The sequence below is a fragment of the Ammospiza caudacuta genome, chromosome 7 (assembly GCF_027887145.1).
Source record: "Ammospiza caudacuta isolate bAmmCau1 chromosome 7, bAmmCau1.pri, whole genome shotgun sequence".
Lineage (NCBI taxonomy): Eukaryota > Metazoa > Chordata > Aves > Passeriformes > Passerellidae > Ammospiza > Ammospiza caudacuta.
The window spans coordinates 47,772,421-47,793,909 of NC_080599.1; the positions used below are offsets into that span (position 1 = coordinate 47,772,421).

General features: G+C 44.5%; 1 protein-coding gene across 1 annotated transcript in view; it reads right to left on the reverse strand.

Moving 5' to 3' along the window:
- Positions 1-21,489, reverse strand: part of LRRC7 (leucine rich repeat containing 7) — a 59,763-nt gene that overhangs the window by 23,355 nt on the left and 14,919 nt on the right. Inside the window, exons 7-15 of the mRNA XM_058808472.1 lie at positions 19,313-19,376; positions 16,406-16,480; positions 15,798-15,942; positions 14,923-14,995; positions 13,262-13,391; positions 11,871-11,986; positions 6,227-6,296; positions 4,170-4,269; positions 2,255-2,379 (exon numbers count right to left, since the gene is read on the reverse strand). Of these exons, the coding sequence (XP_058664455.1) occupies positions 2,255-2,379; positions 4,170-4,269; positions 6,227-6,296; positions 11,871-11,986; positions 13,262-13,391; positions 14,923-14,995; positions 15,798-15,942; positions 16,406-16,480; positions 19,313-19,376 (898 nt within the window). The remainder of the gene's footprint in view (positions 1-2,254; positions 2,380-4,169; positions 4,270-6,226; positions 6,297-11,870; positions 11,987-13,261; positions 13,392-14,922; positions 14,996-15,797; positions 15,943-16,405; positions 16,481-19,312; positions 19,377-21,489) is intronic.

Consider the following 21,489-nt stretch of genomic DNA (forward strand, 5'->3'; position numbering starts at 1 on the left):
GGGAGCACAGGCCCAGAGCTCTCCAGGGAGTGCCCAAGGCCTGACTGAGCTCTGGCTGACTGACAGACACACAGATTTCCTGGAAAACCCCACTAATCTGAACTCCCAGCTTTCCCAGAGCGTCTCAGGATGACGAGGCTGGGAAACTTCAAATTCCTGCTGGTGGTAAAGGATCTGGAGTTTAATATTGTTTAGGTTCCACTGTTTTATTGTTTAATAATATTTTTTTCCACTTTTCTTTAAAAAGGTATTTTCTCCTGAACTGGTTGGAGGAGAGGCCAATTGAATCTGCTTTTCTAGAGGAACCCCTTTAGGGGTTCACTCCCAAATTTGCCCTAAACCAGGACAATCACACAGCAGCTTCTACCTGGTGGTGTAGGTGAGCTGGTTTGAATAGCTCCTGCCAGAGCTGCAGGATTTAAATTCCCAACGAGCAGGAAAACCACAGTTTTGGGTTTAGCTGGAAATGGTCTGTCCATAGGAATATTTCAGAGGCAAAAGCATGATTGATTCGGTAAATAAAACTGTGTCAAGTGCTGGCATCCAGATCCGAACCAGGAGAGAATAATCGTCAGGGGGTAGAAGAGAAAATGTTAAAATCTGTGAGTGGGATGTCACTTTTGATAAAGAATTCCAACAGGAAAAGGACAGATGCAGTCTGGAAAGCAGCACTGAAAGCTCTGCTTCAATTCTGGCTGAATGCAATGGTGTTCAGGGGTGGCCCAATGAGGCACTTGGTGTCTCCCAGAGCTCAGGCCGTGGTGTGAGGGCAAGGCACGGAGCAAATCTTCAGGAATTCCAGCAGGGAGGAGGGACTGGAGGCTGGGATGGCACAGACAACCCCAAACTGGGACTGCAGCAGGAGTTTCCCCTCCCTGGGAGTGTTAATATCACACAGCCAAACTCCTGCAGCTCTGCTGGGGGACAGCACCAGCAGTGGGATGCAGATCTTTCTCTGATGGATCCACATTCCCCGTCCCAGAGGAAATCTGGACTCCCTGCCAATCCCATTCCAGGGCTACATCAAAAGCAGCCTGACCCCGAAGAGAGAATTTTCAGAGTTCAAAATCCGTGATGGAAAAAAGCTTTTGAAAAACCCCAATTATCAAATCAATTTTAACATCTGTCTGGCTGAAAGTTCAGTTTCCTGATGAAAAGTGAAAACTTCTTCTGCTGTTATGAAATGCTGCAGTGTTGGTGGTTACAGCCTGTTGAGAATTTATATTTATTTAAATTTATCCCTTGAAGCTCTGGTGGAACTGCTAAAAACGTTCATGTTGAAACCTCCAGCCATGTCACCCCCAGGGAAAATTCTGATAAAAGTTGTGGAACAACAGAAAACTTTCCCAAATGCTGTTTTCTATGCGTGACCCATAAACCTGCAATTCATCCAGGGTAAAATTCCACTTTAATCTATTTATTGTGAGGTGAAGGCTGCTTTTGGCTTAATTTTCTGTTTCACTAAAGCAGAAGAGTCCATTGGCTCTGGGCACAGGAGCTGGAGAGAAATTCCCAACTGGGAAAAATATTGGAAAGAATAATGAAGAATTTCCACCAAGTTTTCAATGGGGTGTTAAAATGCAATTGACAAGAGAACTGTTAATTTGAGAAGTAAAATCGAATTTAAACTCCTCAGATGATTTTATCTCTGACCCTACATTTTACCCTGGGTGTTCTACCACAGTTAGAAATCTGCAGGGTTGAAGTGTGGGATAATTCCTTGATATTATTCAAGAAAGAGCGATTTCCATGGCAGGTAAAGGCTGACAGCTTTGAAAATATCCTCCTGACAATGCAGCTGATTGAGGGATTGATGAAGAGCTCTGCAGTGACTTTAATTTCACAAAACTGGGGGAGGAAATTCATGCTTTGAACTTTGTTTTTCACAGATTATGCCCTTTCCACTGCACCTTCCATGAGGCTGCAAAGCCCTTGTTGACTTTTGCTTGGAGAGGAATATGGGATCCCCTGTGGGATTCAAATATTCCTGAAAAAGCAGTGGTTGACAGTAATTCTGTAAAAATTAATAGAATAGAATAGAATAGAATAGAATAGAATAGAATAGAATAGAATAGAATAGAATATATAACATATAATCTGTAAATAAAGTTGGACAGTAATTCTGTCTCAATTCCCTTTGGGACAGAGCAGGAATCTGATATTAAAACCCAAACCCAGCTCATTTCAGGAGCTGCATATTGAACCCTGCCCATTCACAAAAAGTGAATCCCAGAATAAATCCAGCAGCACTCACCTTGACTTTCCCTGGATTCTCCTCCTCTTCCTTCTTGTCCTCGAACTCAAAGGCCACAGTCATTCTCTGCTGCCTCTGCTCCTCCCAGAGAGTGGGGTTAAAGCTGTCACTGTCTGACTGGAAATCTGCAGGGAATGGGAGAGGGAGCTGGGAATGAGCCAAATGGATTTTCCTGCTTCGTCGCCCGGGTCATTGTTTGGAAACTGAGAAACCACTGCAGGGTTGTGAATAAAAGTGGGATCAGAGTGGTGGAAAGCAGCACCAGGGCTTGGGGCAGCCCTGGAGAAGAGGGGCAGTGTGAAAATGGCAATTTAGTGGAGCAAAGTCTGAATCCAGCCCAGTTTGGGAGCTCTGAGCCCCCACCCCATGGAGATGGGCATTCCCAGCTCCTGCCTGGAGCCAGCAATCCCTGGGGTGTGCACACCCAGAGCTGGGCTCTGACTGCTCCTGCAAAGCCTCTCTGGAAATAAAAGGGGTTCAGGAAACGTCAGGGTGAAAGGGTAAATCGGGAAATTGTCAGTCTGAAATAGCGGCTCAGAAAACATCAGTATGAAACTGCGAATCAGAAAATGTCAATGTGAAAATGCAAATCAGAAAATGTCACTCTGAAAACATAAATCAGAAAACATCAGTGTGAAAAATGTAAATTAGAGAATGTCAACGAATCAGAGAATGTCAGTCTGAAATTCTAAATCAGAAAATGTCAGTCTGAAAACGTAAATCAGAAAATGTCAATGCGAAACTGTGAATCAGAAAATGTCAGTCTGAAATTGTGAATCAGAAAACGTCAGTCTGAAATTGTGAATCAAATAATGTCAATGTGAAAATGTAAATCAGGGAATGTCAGGCTGAAGGTATGAATCTGAAACTGTAAATCAGAAAATACCAATCTGAAAGTGTAAATCTGAAAATTTTGACATCTGAAAATGTCAATGTGAAAGTCAGCCTGAAACTGTAAATCAGAGAATGTCAGCGTGAAAATGCAAATCAGAAAATGTCAATGTGAAAATGTAAATCAGAGAATGTCAGTATAAAATTGTGAATCACAAAATGTCAGCCTGAAATTGTAAATCAGAGAATGTCAGCGTGAAAATGTAAACCAGAAAACATCAATGTGAAAATGTAAATCAGAGAACGTCAGTCTCAAATTGTGAATCACAAAATGTCAGTCTGAAAATGTAAATTAGAAAATGTCAATCTGAAATTGTAAATCTGAAAACGTAAATGTGAAAGTGTCTATCAGAAAATGTCAATGTGAAAATGTAAATGGGAAAATGTCAATGTGAAAACATAAATCAGAAAATATCAGACTGAAAGTGTAAATCTGAGAGTGTCAGTCAGAAATGTCAGTGTGAAAGTGTAAATCTGAAACCGTCAATCAGAAATGTCAGTGTGAAAGTGTCAATCTGAGAGTGTCAATCAGAAATGTCAGTGTCAAAGTGTAAATCTCAGAGTGTCAGTCAGAAATGTCAGTGTCAAAGTGTAAATCTCAGAGTGTCAGTCAGAAATGTCAGTGTGAAAGTGTCAATCTCAGAGTGTCAGTCAGCAATGTCAGTGTGCAAGTGTCAATCTGAGAGTGTCAGTCAGAAATGTCAGTGTGCAAGTGTCAATCTCAGAGTGTCAGTCAGCAATGTCAGTGTGCAAGTGTCAATCTGAGAGTGTCAGTCAGCAATGTCAGTGTGCAAGTGTCAATCTGAGAGCGTCAGTCAGAAATGTCAGTGTGCAAGTGTCAATCTGAGAGTGTCAATCAGAAATGTCAGTGTCAAAGTGTCAATCTGAGAGCGTCAGTCAGAACTGTCGGCGTGGCAGCCCAGGAATGCCCGGATCCATGCCGTGGGCAGGCCGGGGTGTGCCCGTGGCCGTGGGGTGTCAGAGGGGCAGGCTCGCCCCAGGCCCCCTGAGCTCGGGGTTTTACCTTCGTCGCTGCGGGGCTGCTGCGGGAACATGTAGTTGGTGAGCACGCGCTGCTTGGTCTCGGGGTGCGCCTCCGTCTGCAGCGGGATCAGCGCCTTGGACTGCGGCAGAGGGAGCGCACGGCGTGAGGAGAGCAGTAACAGCAATAGCGACAATAATAGCGGCAATGATAACAGTGATAACAACAATAATAGCAAGGACAACCAGAAGAGCCAGAACAACAACAACAATAATAATAACAAGAACAGCCAGAACAACCAGAATAGTAGTAGTAGTAGTAGTAGTAATAACAACAACAACAACAACAACAACGAGGTAACAACAAAATAACAACAATAATGGGATACTGATAATAGTAATAATAATAATAAGAACAACAATAACAATATAATCAATAATAAGAATAATAACAATAATAACAAGCCAGAACAACCAGAACAAACGGAATAACAACAACAACATCAATAATAATAATAATAATAATAATAATAATAATAATAGTAATAATAATAATAATAATAAATTTAATAATGTAATATTACATTAATATTCTATTATTATTATTAATAATAACGTGAAAATATCATCAACAACAAAACAACAATAATAACGGGATAATGATAATAGTAATAGCAACAATAACAACAATAATAATATCAACAATATAATAATGGTAATAATAACAATAACAACACCACCACCACCAACACCAGAATGGGAACCCACGCATGAGCTGCTGGCAGCAGGGCAGTCCCAGCTCCCCCTGCCCAGGGAGCCCCAGGCTGCTGCAGCTCCGCAGGAACACAAATTCCCCATGGGCAGGAGGAGAGTGGAGCCTCCTGTGCCTGCCCTGCCATTCCTGGCATTCCCAGCCGTGAGGGCATGGGGAACCCTGCCTGCTGCTCCGGGGGAAAGGATCAGGGAGCACACCTGGCACTGCACACCTCAACACCCCTTGGGACGCGCTTTAAGCCAGGCCTAATGAAGAGTTAATTAACGATGAGGAGTAAATTCCTGGTGGCTGGCAGTTCACCTGGGAGTAAACCTGGTGCAGGGCACAGCAGAATTCCCAAGGAGCATTCCCTGGGAATTCCTGCTGGGTTTGACTGCAGCTGGGGATGTTTGATCACTGCTTTGCTCTACCCAAAGTCACTCTGGCCCAGGAGTGACTGTCACAGCCCAGAGAGTGGGAATCAATCCTTCCAGTGCCACAGGAAAGTCAAAATGCTGGAAAATGTTGTATATTTAAAGGGCTGGGGGTGTTCTGTGCCTGGGCTGCACAGCCAGGCAATGTTATTTTTTAAAATGCAAAATTTTAAATGCAAAACCCCCAAGAATCCTCATTTAACACATAAAAATTTAATCATAATTTTCCATTACCCACCCTTTCAGCTTTCACATTTTTGGCTCGGCTCTAAAACCAAATGTACATTTCAGACTTATTTTAGGGCTCAGCTGCTGCTGGAACCGTTGCATTTCTCAGGGTTCCTGTTGCATAATTCGGTTTAAAATAGAATCCCAAAGAATATCTGCCATAAACCAGAGTCCTGGAACAAAGCAGGGCCCCCTCAGATTTCAAAGGCACAGAAAAAGGAGTTTTCTCCAAAGCAAGACCCAGAGTCCTCGTGTAGCTTTGACTTGTTTGAACTCTCCCTGACTGCAGTGGAGCTCAAAATGTGCAGGGATGGGAGAATGGGTGGGAAAAGGGAAGAGGAAGCCAAGGGAAGAGGAGCAGATGGAGCACAGGGTGGGAACAGGATAATAGCGAGTTTGGGAACGAACATCTTGAATTTCTGCTTCAAAAATACTCCCCTGCTACTTTTGCCCTTTATTTACTACTTTGGTAAGGAGGCAGGAGCTGATCCTGGTGAAATAAATCCTGCAAAATTATTTTTCCATGGTCAAAAGTGACACCCAACAGGATTTATGGCTGGATATGGAAATCTACAGCTGGGCTGGGAGCAAACCCTTCCAAAATTCTTCTAAATCTTGAATTGAGTGACAGGGTTCATTGACAGCCCCTTTCCTAAGGAAAATGGGGATATTGAAAGGCATTACCTGGTTGTCAGAAAGCCACAAGGCTGCCAGTTCCTTGAGTTTGGTAAAAGTGAAGGGCAAATTCTTCAGTCTGTAAAGGAGAATATTGGGACAAGGTGAATCCTTAGTTTCCAAAGTAATTTATTTAAAGATTTACATGCAGCATGTTTGTCACACTGAAATAGCTATAACTTCACTGCTTTTAAAATCAATTTTACAAAAATGCAATATTTTATCCATGTTCCTGTTGTTGCTATTCCTGCTATTATTATTAATCATATTAATATTCCACATTAAGAGTTCTGTTTGGAAGGTAGAACTGCTGACCCCACATCCTTTGGTACTGAGGAGAAACTGATATTTTCCTTTGGTTATAGTGTAATAAAATTACACATATAAGACAGAAAAAAAGAAAAAAATCTTGGTCCCAGGGAGGTTTAGAGGGACCTCAGAGTCACTCACAGAGCTCCCTTTATTGGACACTGGAGGTTTGGAACAGAAATATTCCAAGATGATGGAAAATTCATTTTTGTTGGAATGTCAGACCAAAGATTAAAATAATATAAATATTCATAGTGAACCTAAATGACAAAATTAAATGGAGCAGGGGAAAAAAATAAATCAGCATTTTAACGAGACATTTAAACACAGTTTCCTAAAAGGGATCTGGGAGTGGGAATGGGAATGGATGGCAGGATATTTGTGGAATCTTCCTTGAATTTTTTTCCCATGACTCCTACTGGATAGGCTGTTTTTATAGAATCACGGAATGCAGGGTGGTTTGGGTTGGGAGAGACCTCAAATCCCATGCCATGCCATGCCATGCCATGCCATGCCATGCCATGCCATGCCATGCCATCCCATCCCATCCCATGCCATCCCATCCATCATCGACACCTTCCACCATCCCAGGCTGCTCCAACCCATCCTTGGGCACTCCCAGGGATGGAGCAGCCACGGCAAATCTGGGAATTCCATTCCAGGGCCTCCCCACCCTCACATCCAACAATTCCTTCCCCATTTCCCACCCAGCCCTGCTCTTTCCCAGCACATGGCCTGGGCCAGCCATGGACTGAGGCTCTCCCAGCTTTTGGGAGTGACCAAAGGAGCATTGGAAAAAGCAAATCCTAAATGAGATTTTGGAAGAACCAGAAGGAGAAGCCCTTTTGTGCCAGACCCAGGCCCTCCATCCCACAGAAGTGATTCCCTCGTTTCTGGGCACCTCAGAATTGAGCACCAAAGTCAGGACTGGACTGAAAGGTGTCTCTGGGAGGGCACTGGGACTCTCCAGGGATCTCAGGTGGAGAGCTTGGAATCAGAGGGAGAAGAACTGGCCACAGCCCTTGGGATCATGTGGGATAAGACCATTCCGTGCCGATTTTCCAGTTCCATTCCCAACCAAATCACAGAGCTCTGCATTTTTCATTTGCTGTGCCAATACCCCTGGATACAACTTTTAAACGTCAAACAAGGCCTGATTTTAAAGTTCTTGAAAGAAAAAAACTCAAATTCGAGATCAAAGATGGGGAGCACCCAAAATCATTGCTGGGCTTTGAGCATTTCCAGCCAAGCCAAGCCCCAACCTCTTTTTCTAACACATTTTTTTTTTCCTTTTAAATTGTGCAGCGCAGGAAAATTCTTCATCTGTAGCAACACAAGTGCAAACACCCTGACTAAATCCTAATTCCTGACCAGGAGGAGGGAAGGACACAGGGAATGGAGTTTGTGGGGATGGATGGTGAGGAATGAGGAGCTCTTCTGGCTCCTGTGGGAGTGACCCCAGAACACAGACAGAAAGGGGGGATTCTCTCAGCTCTTTTAGGACAGAAAAGGGGAATTCACTCAGCTCTGTAAGAATGGGAATGGGGAATTCACTCAGCTGTTTTAGGAAATGGAAGGGGAAGTTCTCTCAGCCCTTTTAGGAATAGAAAGAGGGGGATTCTCTCAGCTCTTTTAGGAACAGGAAGGGGGATTCTCTCAGCCCTTTAAGATCAGAAAGGGGTGATTCTCTCAGCTCTTTTAGGACAGAAAGAGGGATTTCTCTCAGTCCTTTTAGGAAGAGAAATGGAGGGGGTTCTCTCAGTCCATATAGGAACAGAAATGGGGGTTTCTTTCAGCCCCTTTAGGTCCAGAAATGGGGGTTCTCACAGCCCTTTAAGAATAGAAAGGGGAGTTTCTCTCAGCCCCTTTAGGAATAGAAAGTGGGTTTCTCAGTCCTTTGAAGAGCAGAAGTGAGGCCTCTCTCAGCTCTTTAAGAACAATCTGGAACTAAAAGAAAGGTCACTTACCAGTAACCGAGGCTCTGTGGGAAGTGTAGCCCAAAGGGACTTTTCTAACAATTCTACCTCTCACTCACAGGGCTCAGACCTGGAAGGACTCTGAGGAGAGAGGAGAAGCAGATGGGAGACAAGGTGTTTGTGGCTACCCATGGACAGGGACACCGGTCACTGGCAAGGAATTTGGGATTTCCAGACTCCCCAGAGTGCCTGAGGCTGAGCAGCCGCCCCAGGGAGAAATTCAGGATGAGCTGGAGCTGCCAGAGCTTCCACAGAGCTGCTCCTGCACAAACACCTCACCATGGGCACCTCCAGGATCCAGATCCAAACCCTGCTGGCTCTGCTGGGCAGAGCCAAGAGAATCCTGGAAAAGTTCCCTTTGGAAAGGTTTGGAGATGGGAAGAGAAGGGAGAGAGGACTCCCAGGTGTGGAGATGAGAAGTTTGGACAGAACTTAGAGGGTGGGCATGGGGAAGGAAAGCTGGAGGCATTGCCTTGGGTTGAGTGGAATTCCAACATGGGAGCTTGGAGGAAATCCTGAAATTCAAAGATCAGCAAGTCCCAGCATCCAGGGATGAGGAGAAGACATGGAACAGAGTGAAGGTCTGTAGTGGCAAAGAGCAGAGATCCAAAATGCACCAGAGAGGAACTCAGACACTGATTCCCCTGAGCAGAATGGAATCTGGGATTTCATCTGGTCCTGATCCAAAATGCACCACTGAGGGACTCAGACACTGATTCCCCTAAGCAGAATGGAGTATGGAATTTCCATCTGGTCCTGATCCCAAATTCACCACTGAGGGATTCAGACACTGACTCCCCTGAGCAGAATGGAATCTGGGATTTCCATTGTCTCTGATCCAAAATTCACTAGAGAGGGACTCAGGCACAGATTCCCCTGAGCAGAATGTGTCCCTTCTTCCAAGGGCTCCAGGGAAAGAGCTCCTGGGATCTCCCTCCTCTGCCAGCTCCAGGGAAGAGCAGAGGGCCAGAACTGCTGTGGGAACACAGGAATGCTCCAGCAGGAGGGGAGCCCCAGCTCTCTTTGGTGTGAATGTGTGGGCTCATCCAAAGGGACAACAGGGATTGCTGGAATAGTGATGAAAGTGAAGCTGAGATCACAGAAAGTAAAAAAATCACTAAAAATACAGCATTAAGAAGGTGTCTGAACTTAATCCAGAATGTCAGAACTTTCTAGTTTTCATTAAGGTGGGAAGTTCCATGGCAAAAGAATTACCCCAGCATCTCAGCAGGGCAATGGTCAAACTCAACTGGAGCTGAGAGCCACGGAGGAGGAAACGTTTGGGAAAATTCCCTTCCCAAACCACTCCAGAAAAGTAGAGGAGATGATTCCACCAGGTTTAAACACAATTCAGTCAGGTTTAAGGGTAGAAGGTCTGGGATCTGGGTCACCAGACACCACTGAGGGGGAGTGGGACGGGCACGGCTGCCACATCCCAGCCCATGGAACAAACACCACATTCTGCCCCATGGAATATCACATCCCATCAAACACCACATTCCATCCCATGGAACAAACACCACATTCTGCCCCATGGAACAAACACTACATCCCACGCCATGGAAGATCACATTCCACCCCGTGGAACAAACACCACATTCTGCCCCATGGAATATCACATCCCACCCCATGGAATATTAAATTCCACCCCATGGAACAAACACCACATTCTGCCCCATGCAATATCACATCCCACCCCATGGAATATCACATCCTACCAAATGGAACAAACACCACATTCTGCCCCATGGAACAAACACTACATCCCAACCCATGGTAGATCACATTCCACCCCATGGAACAAACACCACATTCTGCCCCATGGAATATCACATTCCACCCCATGGAATATCACATTCCACCCCATGGAACAAACACCACATTCTGCCCCATGGAATATCACATCCCACCCCATGGAACAAACACCACATTCTGCCCCATGGAATATCACATCCCACCCCATGCAATATTACACTCCACCCCATGGAACAAACACCACATCCCACCCCAAGGATCACCACGTCCCACTCCACACCACTGACATGCTGGTCCCACAATCTTCTTCCCCCCCCAGTGGAAACCCCAATCCCCTCCCAGCTGGGCAGGGAGCTGGAATTCTGCTGGGACCCAGCAAGGGGGGAGCCCTGCCTGCCCCTGTCCCACCCCAGCCAGTCCCTGCACACCAGGGATGGCCCTGGGACCAGCAGGAAAATCACTGGGGGGAAAAATGGGAAAAACCCCAAACACCTCCCAACAGTTTCCTGCTCCCCCAGCTCAGACTCCCAGCAGGATTCCAGGTTGGAAAAGGGAGCAGTGACCCTGCTCAGGGTGATTGAACGTGCCAGGGAGGGTTCCCCGCATTCCTGGCTCCCAGGAAATCCTGGATCAGTCCTCTGCCCCGTGTCCCCTCAGGGCAGAGGAGGCACCAGCCCTGGGCACATCCACCTGGAAATCCACTGGATTTGGGACAGGACAAATTTGTGCCCCGGAATTGCAATGCAGGACAGAATGGAACTGAATGAAGGAATTTTAAACATTGTCAACAATATTCCAGGGGGTTCTCCATGGCTTTATGTAATTTATATTTTTATGTTCAACCTGAATCTCAGCAATGAAACTGGGCTGGGAAATCCTTCCCTAATTTTTGCTGAGTGTGGATGGCAAGTGGAGAGAAAACGGAATTCACCCCCCACATCTTGCACTAGCTGTGCTGACACTGCAAATCACCACACTCCTGGCACATCCACACGGATAAATCCCAAGGAAATTCAGATTTTCCATGTGCCTGTGGCAGCACAGGACAGGGATCAAGAACAGCTCATTTGAAGCATTTTGTTTCTCATCTAAGCACAGGCCTGTGCATAAGGACAAATCCATCTGGGGTTTGACAAAAAAAAAAACTCTGCTGGAGGAAATGAAAAATGTTCCTTGGATTTCTGTGGATGCAAGATAACTAATTTTTGTTTCCTGGTTCCCTGGGTATCAGCATTTTAATCATTAAATATTACAAACCTATAGACAATATCTATTTTTTTTTTTTGCATGGAAACAGCAGGAGATAAAAGAAAGAAATGGGTTTGAAGCTATTAAAACACACCAAGATCCAGATTTTGGCCTTATTCAGTTTTCTTGAAGTTTTCCCTTGGATGTCAAAGGAGCTGAGACCAAACCACAAAGATTAAGAAAAAACAACCAAGATTCTTTCCTTATAGCTTAAATAAATTAATGATACTATTTTAAAACTAGAATTCTATTTTTTAATTTTAAAATATATTTTAGAGAAATGTATCTTTATAATGACCTCAAAGGAAAAGTTTAAATTAAAAAAAAATTCTTAAATTGGCTAAAAAAGTTGCTGTGAACTGTACCTGTTATCACTCAGATTTAACACCCTCAACTTCTGCATCTGGCCAATCTCATCAGGCAGAAATTCCAGTTTGTTGGAGCGCAGGGACATCACAGTCACGTTCTTACAGCTCCCAATCTGCGGGAATGGAAAAGCCCAAAGGATGGAACCCCAAACCTGGGAATGTTTATTATCACTTTTTGTGTCGGGAGGCGCCTAAAATGGGTTTTACTGAAAGCCACAAAAGGCAGGAAATCCAAAATTCAACCAGAAAACAACATTTTCTGGCTGGCAGGAACCTCAGGGAGTGCCTGGGGTTTCTCACAGGGATATTCCCAAATTTCCATGGATTTACTGCTCAGTCTGAGCACCAAGCACCTCTTTCACACCCAGACAATTCCACCAGCAGCTGGAATCCATTTGTGGGGACAGGGGTGGGATGGTGGATCCCAGGGGACATCCCAGGGATGGATGGGATGGGATGGGATGGGATGGGATCCATGGGATGGGATGGGATGGGATGGGATCCATGGGATGGGATGGGATGGGATGGGATCCATGGGATGGGATGGGATGGGATGGGATGGGATGGGATGGGATGGGATGGGATCCATGGGATGGGATCCATGGGATGGGATGGGATGGGATGGGATCCATGGGGTGGGATGGGATGGGATGGGATGGGATCCATGGGATGGGATGGGATGGGATGGGATGGGATGGGATCCATGGGATGGGATGGGATGGGATGGGATGGGATGGGATGGGATGGGATCCATGGGATGGGATCCATGGGATGGGATGGGATGGGATGGGATCCATGGGGTGGGATGGGATGGGATGGGATGGGATCCATGGGATGGGATGGGATGGGATCCATGGGATGGGATGGGATGGGATCCATGGGATGGGATGGGATGGGATGGGATGGGATGGGATGGGATGGGATCCATGGGATGGGATGGGATGGGATCCATGGGATGGGATGGGATGGGATGGGATGGGATCCATGGGATGGGATGGGATGGGATCCATGGGGTGGGATGGGATGGGATGGGATGGGATGGGATGGGATGGGATCCATGGGATGGGATGGGATCCATGGGATGGGATGGGATGGGATGGGATGGGATGGGATGGGATGGGATGGGATGGGATAGGATGGTGGCTCCCAGGGGACATCCCAGGGATGGAATGGAATGGGATGGGATGGGATGGGATGGGATGGGATGGGATGGGATGGGATGGGATGGGATCCATGGGGTGGGATGGGATGGGATGGGACGGTGGCTCCCAGGGGACATCCCAGGGATGGAATGGGATGGATGCTGGCTCCATGGGACATCCCAGGGCAGGGATGGTGGCTCCCAGGGGACATCCCAGGGATGGAATGGGTTCTGGAGCAGCTCTCACCTCTCTGGGCAGCTCCGGCAGGAAGTTCTCGTCCACGGCCAGGGTGCGCAGGTTGTGCAGGTACCCGATGGTGGAGGGCAGCGACTCCAGCTCGTTGCAGCTGCAGTCAAATTCCTCCAGCAGGGACAGGCTGGAACGGCAAACCCCTCGTTAGAGGCTCTGCAGGGACTGCATCCCCAAATTAACAACCCCAAACCTCTGGGGGCTTCACCAGCTCCAGGCTCCACCAGCCTGAGAGGGAACAGTCGGGGGATATCTGCTGGGGCTGCCCCGGATCCCTGGAAGGGTCCCAGGCCAGGCTGGAGCAGCCTGTGGCAGTGGAAGGTGTCCCTGGTGGCACTGGATGGGCTTTGAGGGCCATCCCAACCCAAACCATCCCATCATTTCCCTGGCAGGAGTCTGTAACAATGGGATTTTTGGAACCCACTTTAGGACCACCTGGATTGCCCATGCCACCATTCAGATTTTCTGGGATATTGAGGAACATGGATTCCAAGGACTTCAGACAGAGATCAGGGCAACCAAGGCCATTGAACCAAGAATTTAGTGTTTGTTAACCCAAGTAACAGGTTTAAGGTAGAAGGTCTGGGATCTGGGTCTCCAGACACCACTGAGGGGGACTGGGAATTTATTCCAGTGGGAATATATGGATGTACTGCACATGACAGAGTGAGATATACAAACATACACATTAAATATACAGGTTGTAGACGTACATTAAAATATTCTGAAGAAATATTTCCTAATCTTCTTCTAAAATGAGACTGCAAATTAAAATCCTTCCAGTGAAAGTTGTGTGAGCACTACCCAGCTCCTCTCCCCCTTGGCTCCTCACGTTCCACCTCTTACTCTCAAGTACTTTAATCAGAATAAGGGTAAATAACAGCCAATTATTTCTTCCTAAAATCTCCCATCTCCCTGTCCACTGCCTTAGGACTTGTCAGAGGATTCTCTGTTTTTTCCCCGAATGTTTTGGAGGATTTGTTAAGAACTTTAGCTCTGACCACACCTTCCACAGACCTCGTTCTGGAGGATTCCCAGGAACCTCAGCTGCAGGACTGGGTCTTCACTCTGTATCTAATTCAACTTTATTTCGGTTTCTTAATTAAAAAGATCTTTCAGCCTTCAGATTTGATGCCAAATGAAAGCAGAGGCTGCTGTTCCTCCCAGGGAACCCTCAGAAGCCACCAACCTCAGCAGAAGGAGGCAGAGCCACGTGAGACCCCACAGCAGACAGCCTCCCATGATCCCAGCCCCTGGAATCCTCCTGGCTTTCCCACAGAGTTTCTGTCATATTTTAGGAGCTCTCCATCCCTGTGAGGCCACAGCCAGATCCTTGTGAGCTCCTGGCTGTTGCCATGGCAACTGATGGATTTCCCCCAAATTCTTCCACTTTCACTTCTCTGCTCATCCAGATTGATTCACACCCAAACCTTTGGTTTTCCTCTTGGAAAATTGGATATATTTCACCTTCCTCCCCCTTGCACTGAAAAATCCCCGGGATTAAAAGTGATGCTCCAAATTGAAATGGTACAGCCTGGGGGTTGGAAATTATTTCATAATTCAAAGTGTATTTGTCTTCTTTTCTATTTGAAAGCCCACACTCCTTGAGCAAAAGGGAAAAGGCATTTTAATTAAAATAAGATGAAACTTGGACTCACTTTCCAATGGCATTGGGCAGGATGGTGAGCTGGTTGTCATCCACTTTCAGGGTTGTCAGTCTCTTCAACAATCCTGCAGGAAGAAATGATGGATAAGGAGCTCCCATGGAGATCTCCTGGAATCCCATAAGCAATGGTTGGCAACCCTGAACAGCTCTGCTCTGAGTTTTGGGGAGTATCATTCCAAATGAGTTTGTTCCTGCTAAATGCCCTCTGAAAACCAATCTGGGCCATGGAACAAAAATCCTGGGATTGATGGGGAGATGTAGAAGAACAAGATGGAAAACAGGAGGAGAAGACACCCAGTGAGAGTGTCAATTATTAGCAGCATTAATTAGCAATCCATGTTGGAATGTGACTAAATTGATTTAAAATTTAGGAATTTTGCAGTTCTGTGTTCAAAGGGAAAGAGAAAAAGGCTCGGGACAGAAAGGAAATATCCCAGTGGACAGAGGGATGTGATCCTAAATAATCCAGGAATTCCATGCATGTAAAACAGTCAAAATAAAAAGAAAATTCATAATTTGAATTATTTCATTTTTATTTCTGTTTCCCACTGTGAATGAACAGCAATCTCATCATCGCTCTCAGACTGATTTTTACATTTAAATGAAATTAATTCTGTCCTCCTTGGCTTCTTTTCCTCAAAACAGCAAACCAGGTGGACCAATCCCTTCCAACCAGGGAATTCTGCTCCTGATTTCACAAAATGGGACTGTCCAGACACCCTTTTCTGCCTCCTTTGGGATTTAATGGCAGGCCTCGCTCCATGATTAGAAAATCACATGATTCCAAAATTAAAATAAAATTTTAAAATTTTTAAAAAATATTAAAAAAATCTATCAAATGGAGAGGAATGCCAGATCTCTCCTCACCTATGGAATCTGGCAGCTGCTGCAGCATGTTGGAGGAGAGGAGGAGATCCTCCAGCCCCTCACAGCCCGAGATGTCCAGGTCGACCGTCTCGATCCTGTTTTTGGACACATCCAGGTACACGAGCTGTTTTAACTTCCCTATAGACTTAATAGCACGTGAGACAGAGTTACTTGAGCAGATAGAGCTGTTAATTAGAGCGTTAATTAGAGACAAACACACAAATCCAGCTGATCAGGAGTTATCTCAGCACCCTTCGGATCCGGCAGGGCCGGGGTGGGCTCAGCCTCAAAGGAACAAAATTAACCCCCCCAGGTTAATTAATGTGCTCCAAATTCATTAAATCTGCTGGGATTTGGCATTCCTGGGCATGCAGCTGAGGTGCTTCTCCATCTGGACACAGATCCAAGGGATATTCCCAATTCCCACCTTCCACCAGGCAGGTGGAGCTCTTCTGTGTTGAACCATCCCAAAACTTTTATAATTAATGAATGAATTAATTAATGCCTCTCTGCACCCACCCAAGCAAATGCACAGGCAGGTGCTCCCTGCCAGGCAAACAGGGGAATCACCAAATCACCCAGTAATTCCCTAAAATAAATGTCCATACCCCAGGTAGCACTTGCAAGGAATTATTGTCCATCCACAACTCCTTCAGATTCTGGATTTGTTCAAGAACCTCAGGCTGAGGAAAGAAGAAATTATTATGGGCAGCTAAGTAAAGCAATGTGTCTTTAGTTAAATAAAAATCAACATTTTCTTAAGAAAATAAAGCTTCCCCTTCACTTCCCTTTGGTTTTCATACCCCACCTCAGCCTTCCAGGTGTTCAAGGACAAGAAGAGAACATTCCCTCGGTGTAATTTAACCACTGCTGCTCTTTATCAAAACTTGTAAAATTTAAGAGCCTTCTGCAAAACAAATGAGCCCAAAGGACACGTCCTGGGGAGATTTAACATCTGCAGCTGGCACGGGCAGGAGCCAGAACGCACAGGAGAAAATGGGCACTGATAAAACCTGGAATTGCAGAATCAAACTTTCATCTGTTTCATTCTTTTCAGGGTATCAGTGAGAGGAGCTAAAAAAGGCAATTCCCCAAATCACTCCTCACAGCTGTGAAATCCCAGAATTACAAATCCAGGCCACAAACATTCCCAGGTTTCCTCAGCAGTGTTTTCCTTTCCCATAAAACATTTCCCACAGCAAACCAACACCTGGAATTTGCCTTTGCCCTCCCAGGTTGTAGAGATTTTTTTCAAAGCCTGTCAGAACCTGGTATTAAATGTTCCATGAAATATTCCACTAAATATTCCATTCCAAACCAGGCTTTGGAAGCAGAACTATTGCCCTGGAATGATTCCAACATAGGCAGGAGCAAATGGACCCCCAGACCCCAGGAGAGACCTGGAGTTACCCTGCATGGTCTGGTTTGGAATGTTGCCATTCCCAGAATAAATCTGATTTTCCACGTGCCCAGGGAATGGTGGGAGAAGCTCCTGGTGCCTCAGCAGATGAGAACAAAGCTGATGAGCAGGAGAACTCAACCCTTGTTTTCCACATCTCCACCTAATGAGCTCCTATTAAAAACTAGTGGTGAGCATTTTAAAGATGATTTATTTTGCCTCTGTTAATTCCATTGAAATTCTGCTGTCCTTCGATGATTAAAACCACTTCTCATTTCCAGGCTGAATTGATTAATGGGCATTTGATACTATTTGTTCCTGGGCTGATTAATGCTTCTTTATCCTTCTGGAGTGTTCACGGGCTGAGGTCATTATGGATAATCATAATTTCCCCTCTCAACTTTAATTTGCTTTTCAATCCCTCTCATTAGCAGACACCTTTCTTCAAGGCCTGCTCCTGGCCTGTGCAGAGCACACTTTGATGGGGGGAATTCCTTGGACTGTGATTTCTCAGGATGATGGAATTTCCCATTATTGTGGAGCACCATGGGATATTCCACATTATGGCACACCATGATCCAGACATGGGTGGGTTGGTATCAAAGTGCCATTAAAACCTTGTTTGTCTCTCTTAGAAATGCTTTGGTTTGGGGCTGTGTGGGGAATATTCTCATTTTCCTCAGAGGTTGCTACAATTGGAATAGAGTGGAATGGGAATAGGACAGAAAAGGAATAGGAAGAGGACAGAAAAGGAATGGGAATAGGAATAGAATGAAATATAATAGAACAGAATAGAATAGAATAGCATCAGGAATAGAATAGAATAGAATAGAATAGAATAGAATAGAATAGAATAGAATAGAATAGAATAGAATAGAATAGAATAGCAACAGGAATAAAATAGGAACAGGAACAGAAACAGGAACAGGAATGGGAATAGGAATAGGAAGAGGAATAGGAACAGGAATAGGAACAGAAGGGAACCAGCTGGAAGGGTTTTACATTGATCACCCAGTCCAGCTCCCTGACCAATTCAGTCTGACCAAACCATAAAGGACATTATTCAGGGAATTGGCCAAATGTCCCTTTCCAGGAGCCTGTTCCAGGGTCTGATCACAGAAAAGCTTCCTGGGATTGAGTCTGAATGGAAGACTCACAGGAAGTTTTGAGAAAGTCACATTCTATTCTATTCTATTCTATTCTATTCTATTCTATTCTATTCTATTCTATTCTATTCTATTCTATTCTATTCTATTCTATTCTATTCTATTCTCCTGCACATTCCCACTCTGCCTTGGCCTCTTGGGCCCATTTGCCTTCTGGAATTTGATTCCAGTTCCTACATTTTGGCTGAAAAATGAGTAAATTTGGGAATTCTGGGCCTAACAGGAAGATGGGACCACCTCTCTCCGGATCTGTCACTCGTGGGATCACTGGGCTGCCATGGAAATATGTGGAATATTGTCCAATTCCTTTCAAACACCCCCAGAAGAGAGGCCCTGAACTCGGGCAGGATTTAATTCCTACAATTAAAATTCCAAACAGCTCTTCCGAAAATTTCTCTCTGTTTATCCACGCTGAAGATTTTAATTAAAAATCGGAGTTAAATCCTCTCTTTCCTCCTGCATGGAATAAATGAGCAGCCCGGAACAGGGTGGGAGCTGCTCCGTAAAACAGATGTACAGACTTTGCTACAGCTCTGTAGCACCAGGTGACATTTCAGGCTTTGTTTGAAGTGGGATTATCTCAGTTTTAACTAAAGCCACAGGAACTATTCCCTTGTAGGACTGTAATCCCTGATCCTGCCCTTCCATGGCTCCCAAGGAACAGCATCACTCACTCCCTGTGCTGGGAACAGGGAAAATTCCCAAAATATTTCGGTCTCAGGGAAATTAATTCTGATTCTGGGGATGAGTTAGGGGCAGAAATTCCTTATGAGGTTCAGAATTGACCTCTGCTGGAATTGCAGAATGCCAGCCTGGTTTGGGTTGGAGGGAAATGTGTCCCTTGCCCAGGGCCATGATCCCACAAAGCCTCTCCAGTAAAAGTTTAACACCCCATGGACAGAGCACCCAAAGCCCCCAGGTTTCCCCTTAAAAACTGGAGCGTTTCTTACCAGCTCAGAGAACTCATTATTGCCCAGATCGAGCCTCTCCAGCTGGGTCAGCTTGTGCATTGACCTGGAACAGGTGGGCAAAGACTCAAAATGAGATTTTAACTGGCAAAGCATCGGTCAGGTTTTGCGGGGGGTGAAAATAAAGGAAAATATTTTAGTGGGAAAATAAAGCTGCATTGATACTGACGGCAAAAAAAGAATTGCACCAGTTTGGTGCTGATGCAAATTCCAACAATATATTCCATCCTTGAGACATTGACTGAGGTCATGGAACTGAAAAACCAGCAACAGTTGTTTTCATATAAAAATAAACAAAATCTTGGTAGATTTTTGCTCTGGGAAAATGCCCCATGTTATATCAATAAGTGATTGAAATGCAATATAACAGAAATTGTGTCTTTTTGAGAGAGATTTATGCATTTGCTGTGTTTTTTTACAAAACACTAGAAAGTGTTTGGACTCTTGAGCCAGGTCCCCTGCTCTGAGGTTCAGATTTAATCAAGTTCAAAGTTAATAAATCAATTTTTGCCTTTGTTTCCATGAACAAAAGTGGAGCAGGGTTTTATCCCAAGGGCAGAATTTCTCCTTAAGCCCTGACAGACCAAAGTGAATCAAACACCACGCTGGGTTTGCGGGGATGCAGTGAAAAAAGAGGATAAAAATAATTAAATCATTTAACATGAACTGCAACAACAGTTCAGAGGCCTCATGAGGTAAACAGATCCTAATAAAAAAATTAGCATAGCCTTAATTGCTGTGATCTGAAATATCAACCATTTTATGTCTGCAATTTGTACCAGAGGTAAAAGTGATTATTGTTGAAAGGCTGTGGCTGAAAAGCACAGCCCTGGTTCAGCATTTCAGCCTGGCTGGGCTGTGTTTTATTGCCAGAAAATGTCACTTTTCCTTTGTTAAAACAGGGAAATAAACTCCAGAAAAACAGGAATTAAAGTCCACAGGAACAGGAAATAAACCCAAGAGAAACAGAGAATAAACTCCATGGAAATAGGGAAATAAACTCATCCGAAATAGGAAATAAACTGCACAGAAATAGGAAATAAACCCCCAAAAAACCAGGAAAATAAACCCCACAGGAACATGAAAATAAACTCCACAGAAATAGGAAATAAACTACACAGGAACAGGAAAATAAATCCCACAGAAACAGGAAAATAAACCCCACAAAACCAGGGAAATAAACCCCAGAGAAACAGGAAATATTCTCCACAGAGATAGCGAAATAAATTCCACAGAAATAGGCAATAAACTCAGTAAAAACAGGAAATAAACCCCACAGGAACAGGAAATAAACCCCACAAAACCAGGGAAACAAACTCCACTGAAATGTATTACCATATATTATTATAACTAGTATTTTAATTATTACACACATTATACATTATCTATATTACATATATTTTAATATTTTATATATATCTATTATACCTTTTCAATTATTAAATCCTGGAACTCTTCAGTGATTAAATACACTCAAATTGGTAAAACCTTTGTCTTTCATCCCAAATTCTTTTGAACACAACTTCAACTGCTTTGTGTTTTCTACTGTAAATTCAGCTTCAAATGCAACTTTTAACCACTCTTTGTGCCATTTCTACAGTCAAATAAAAAACTCCAGAAACAAACTGATGTGGGGGCAGATTAATTTCAGGGAGTTGGGGCCCCATCAAAAAACGAAGCTCTGCTGATGTTGCCAATGGAAAATCAGATTTTCCCATTAGCTGCTGCTATTTTTATCTCTCTCCTATAATTACTTTTATTTTTCTTATGGAAAGCTTTGTTAGAGTTTTTACATGGGGTCATTTACAGAGGTGGATCAGGAATGAGCAGTTACGGGCAATGCTCAGGTAAATATTCAGTGCTTAAAGGATGTCATGGGGGGGATGAATGTGCCAAAGATTTCCCCCAAATCTTTATGGGGATCCTATTTGGAGCTTTCCTTCCACTCATGAGTGAGTGGAGACTTTGGGCAATAAGGATGGAATTCCCACAAGGTTCAGAATAAAATTATTTTATTTTAAAATTATTTTCTGCTTTAAAAATTTTATTTTAAAATTATTTTGTGATTTTTAAAAATGTTATGTGCTTTTTAAAAGGCTACAGAGGCATGGAAATAAAAACCAGGAGGGTGAGGCTGGGGGGTTTTCCAGGGTTATCCA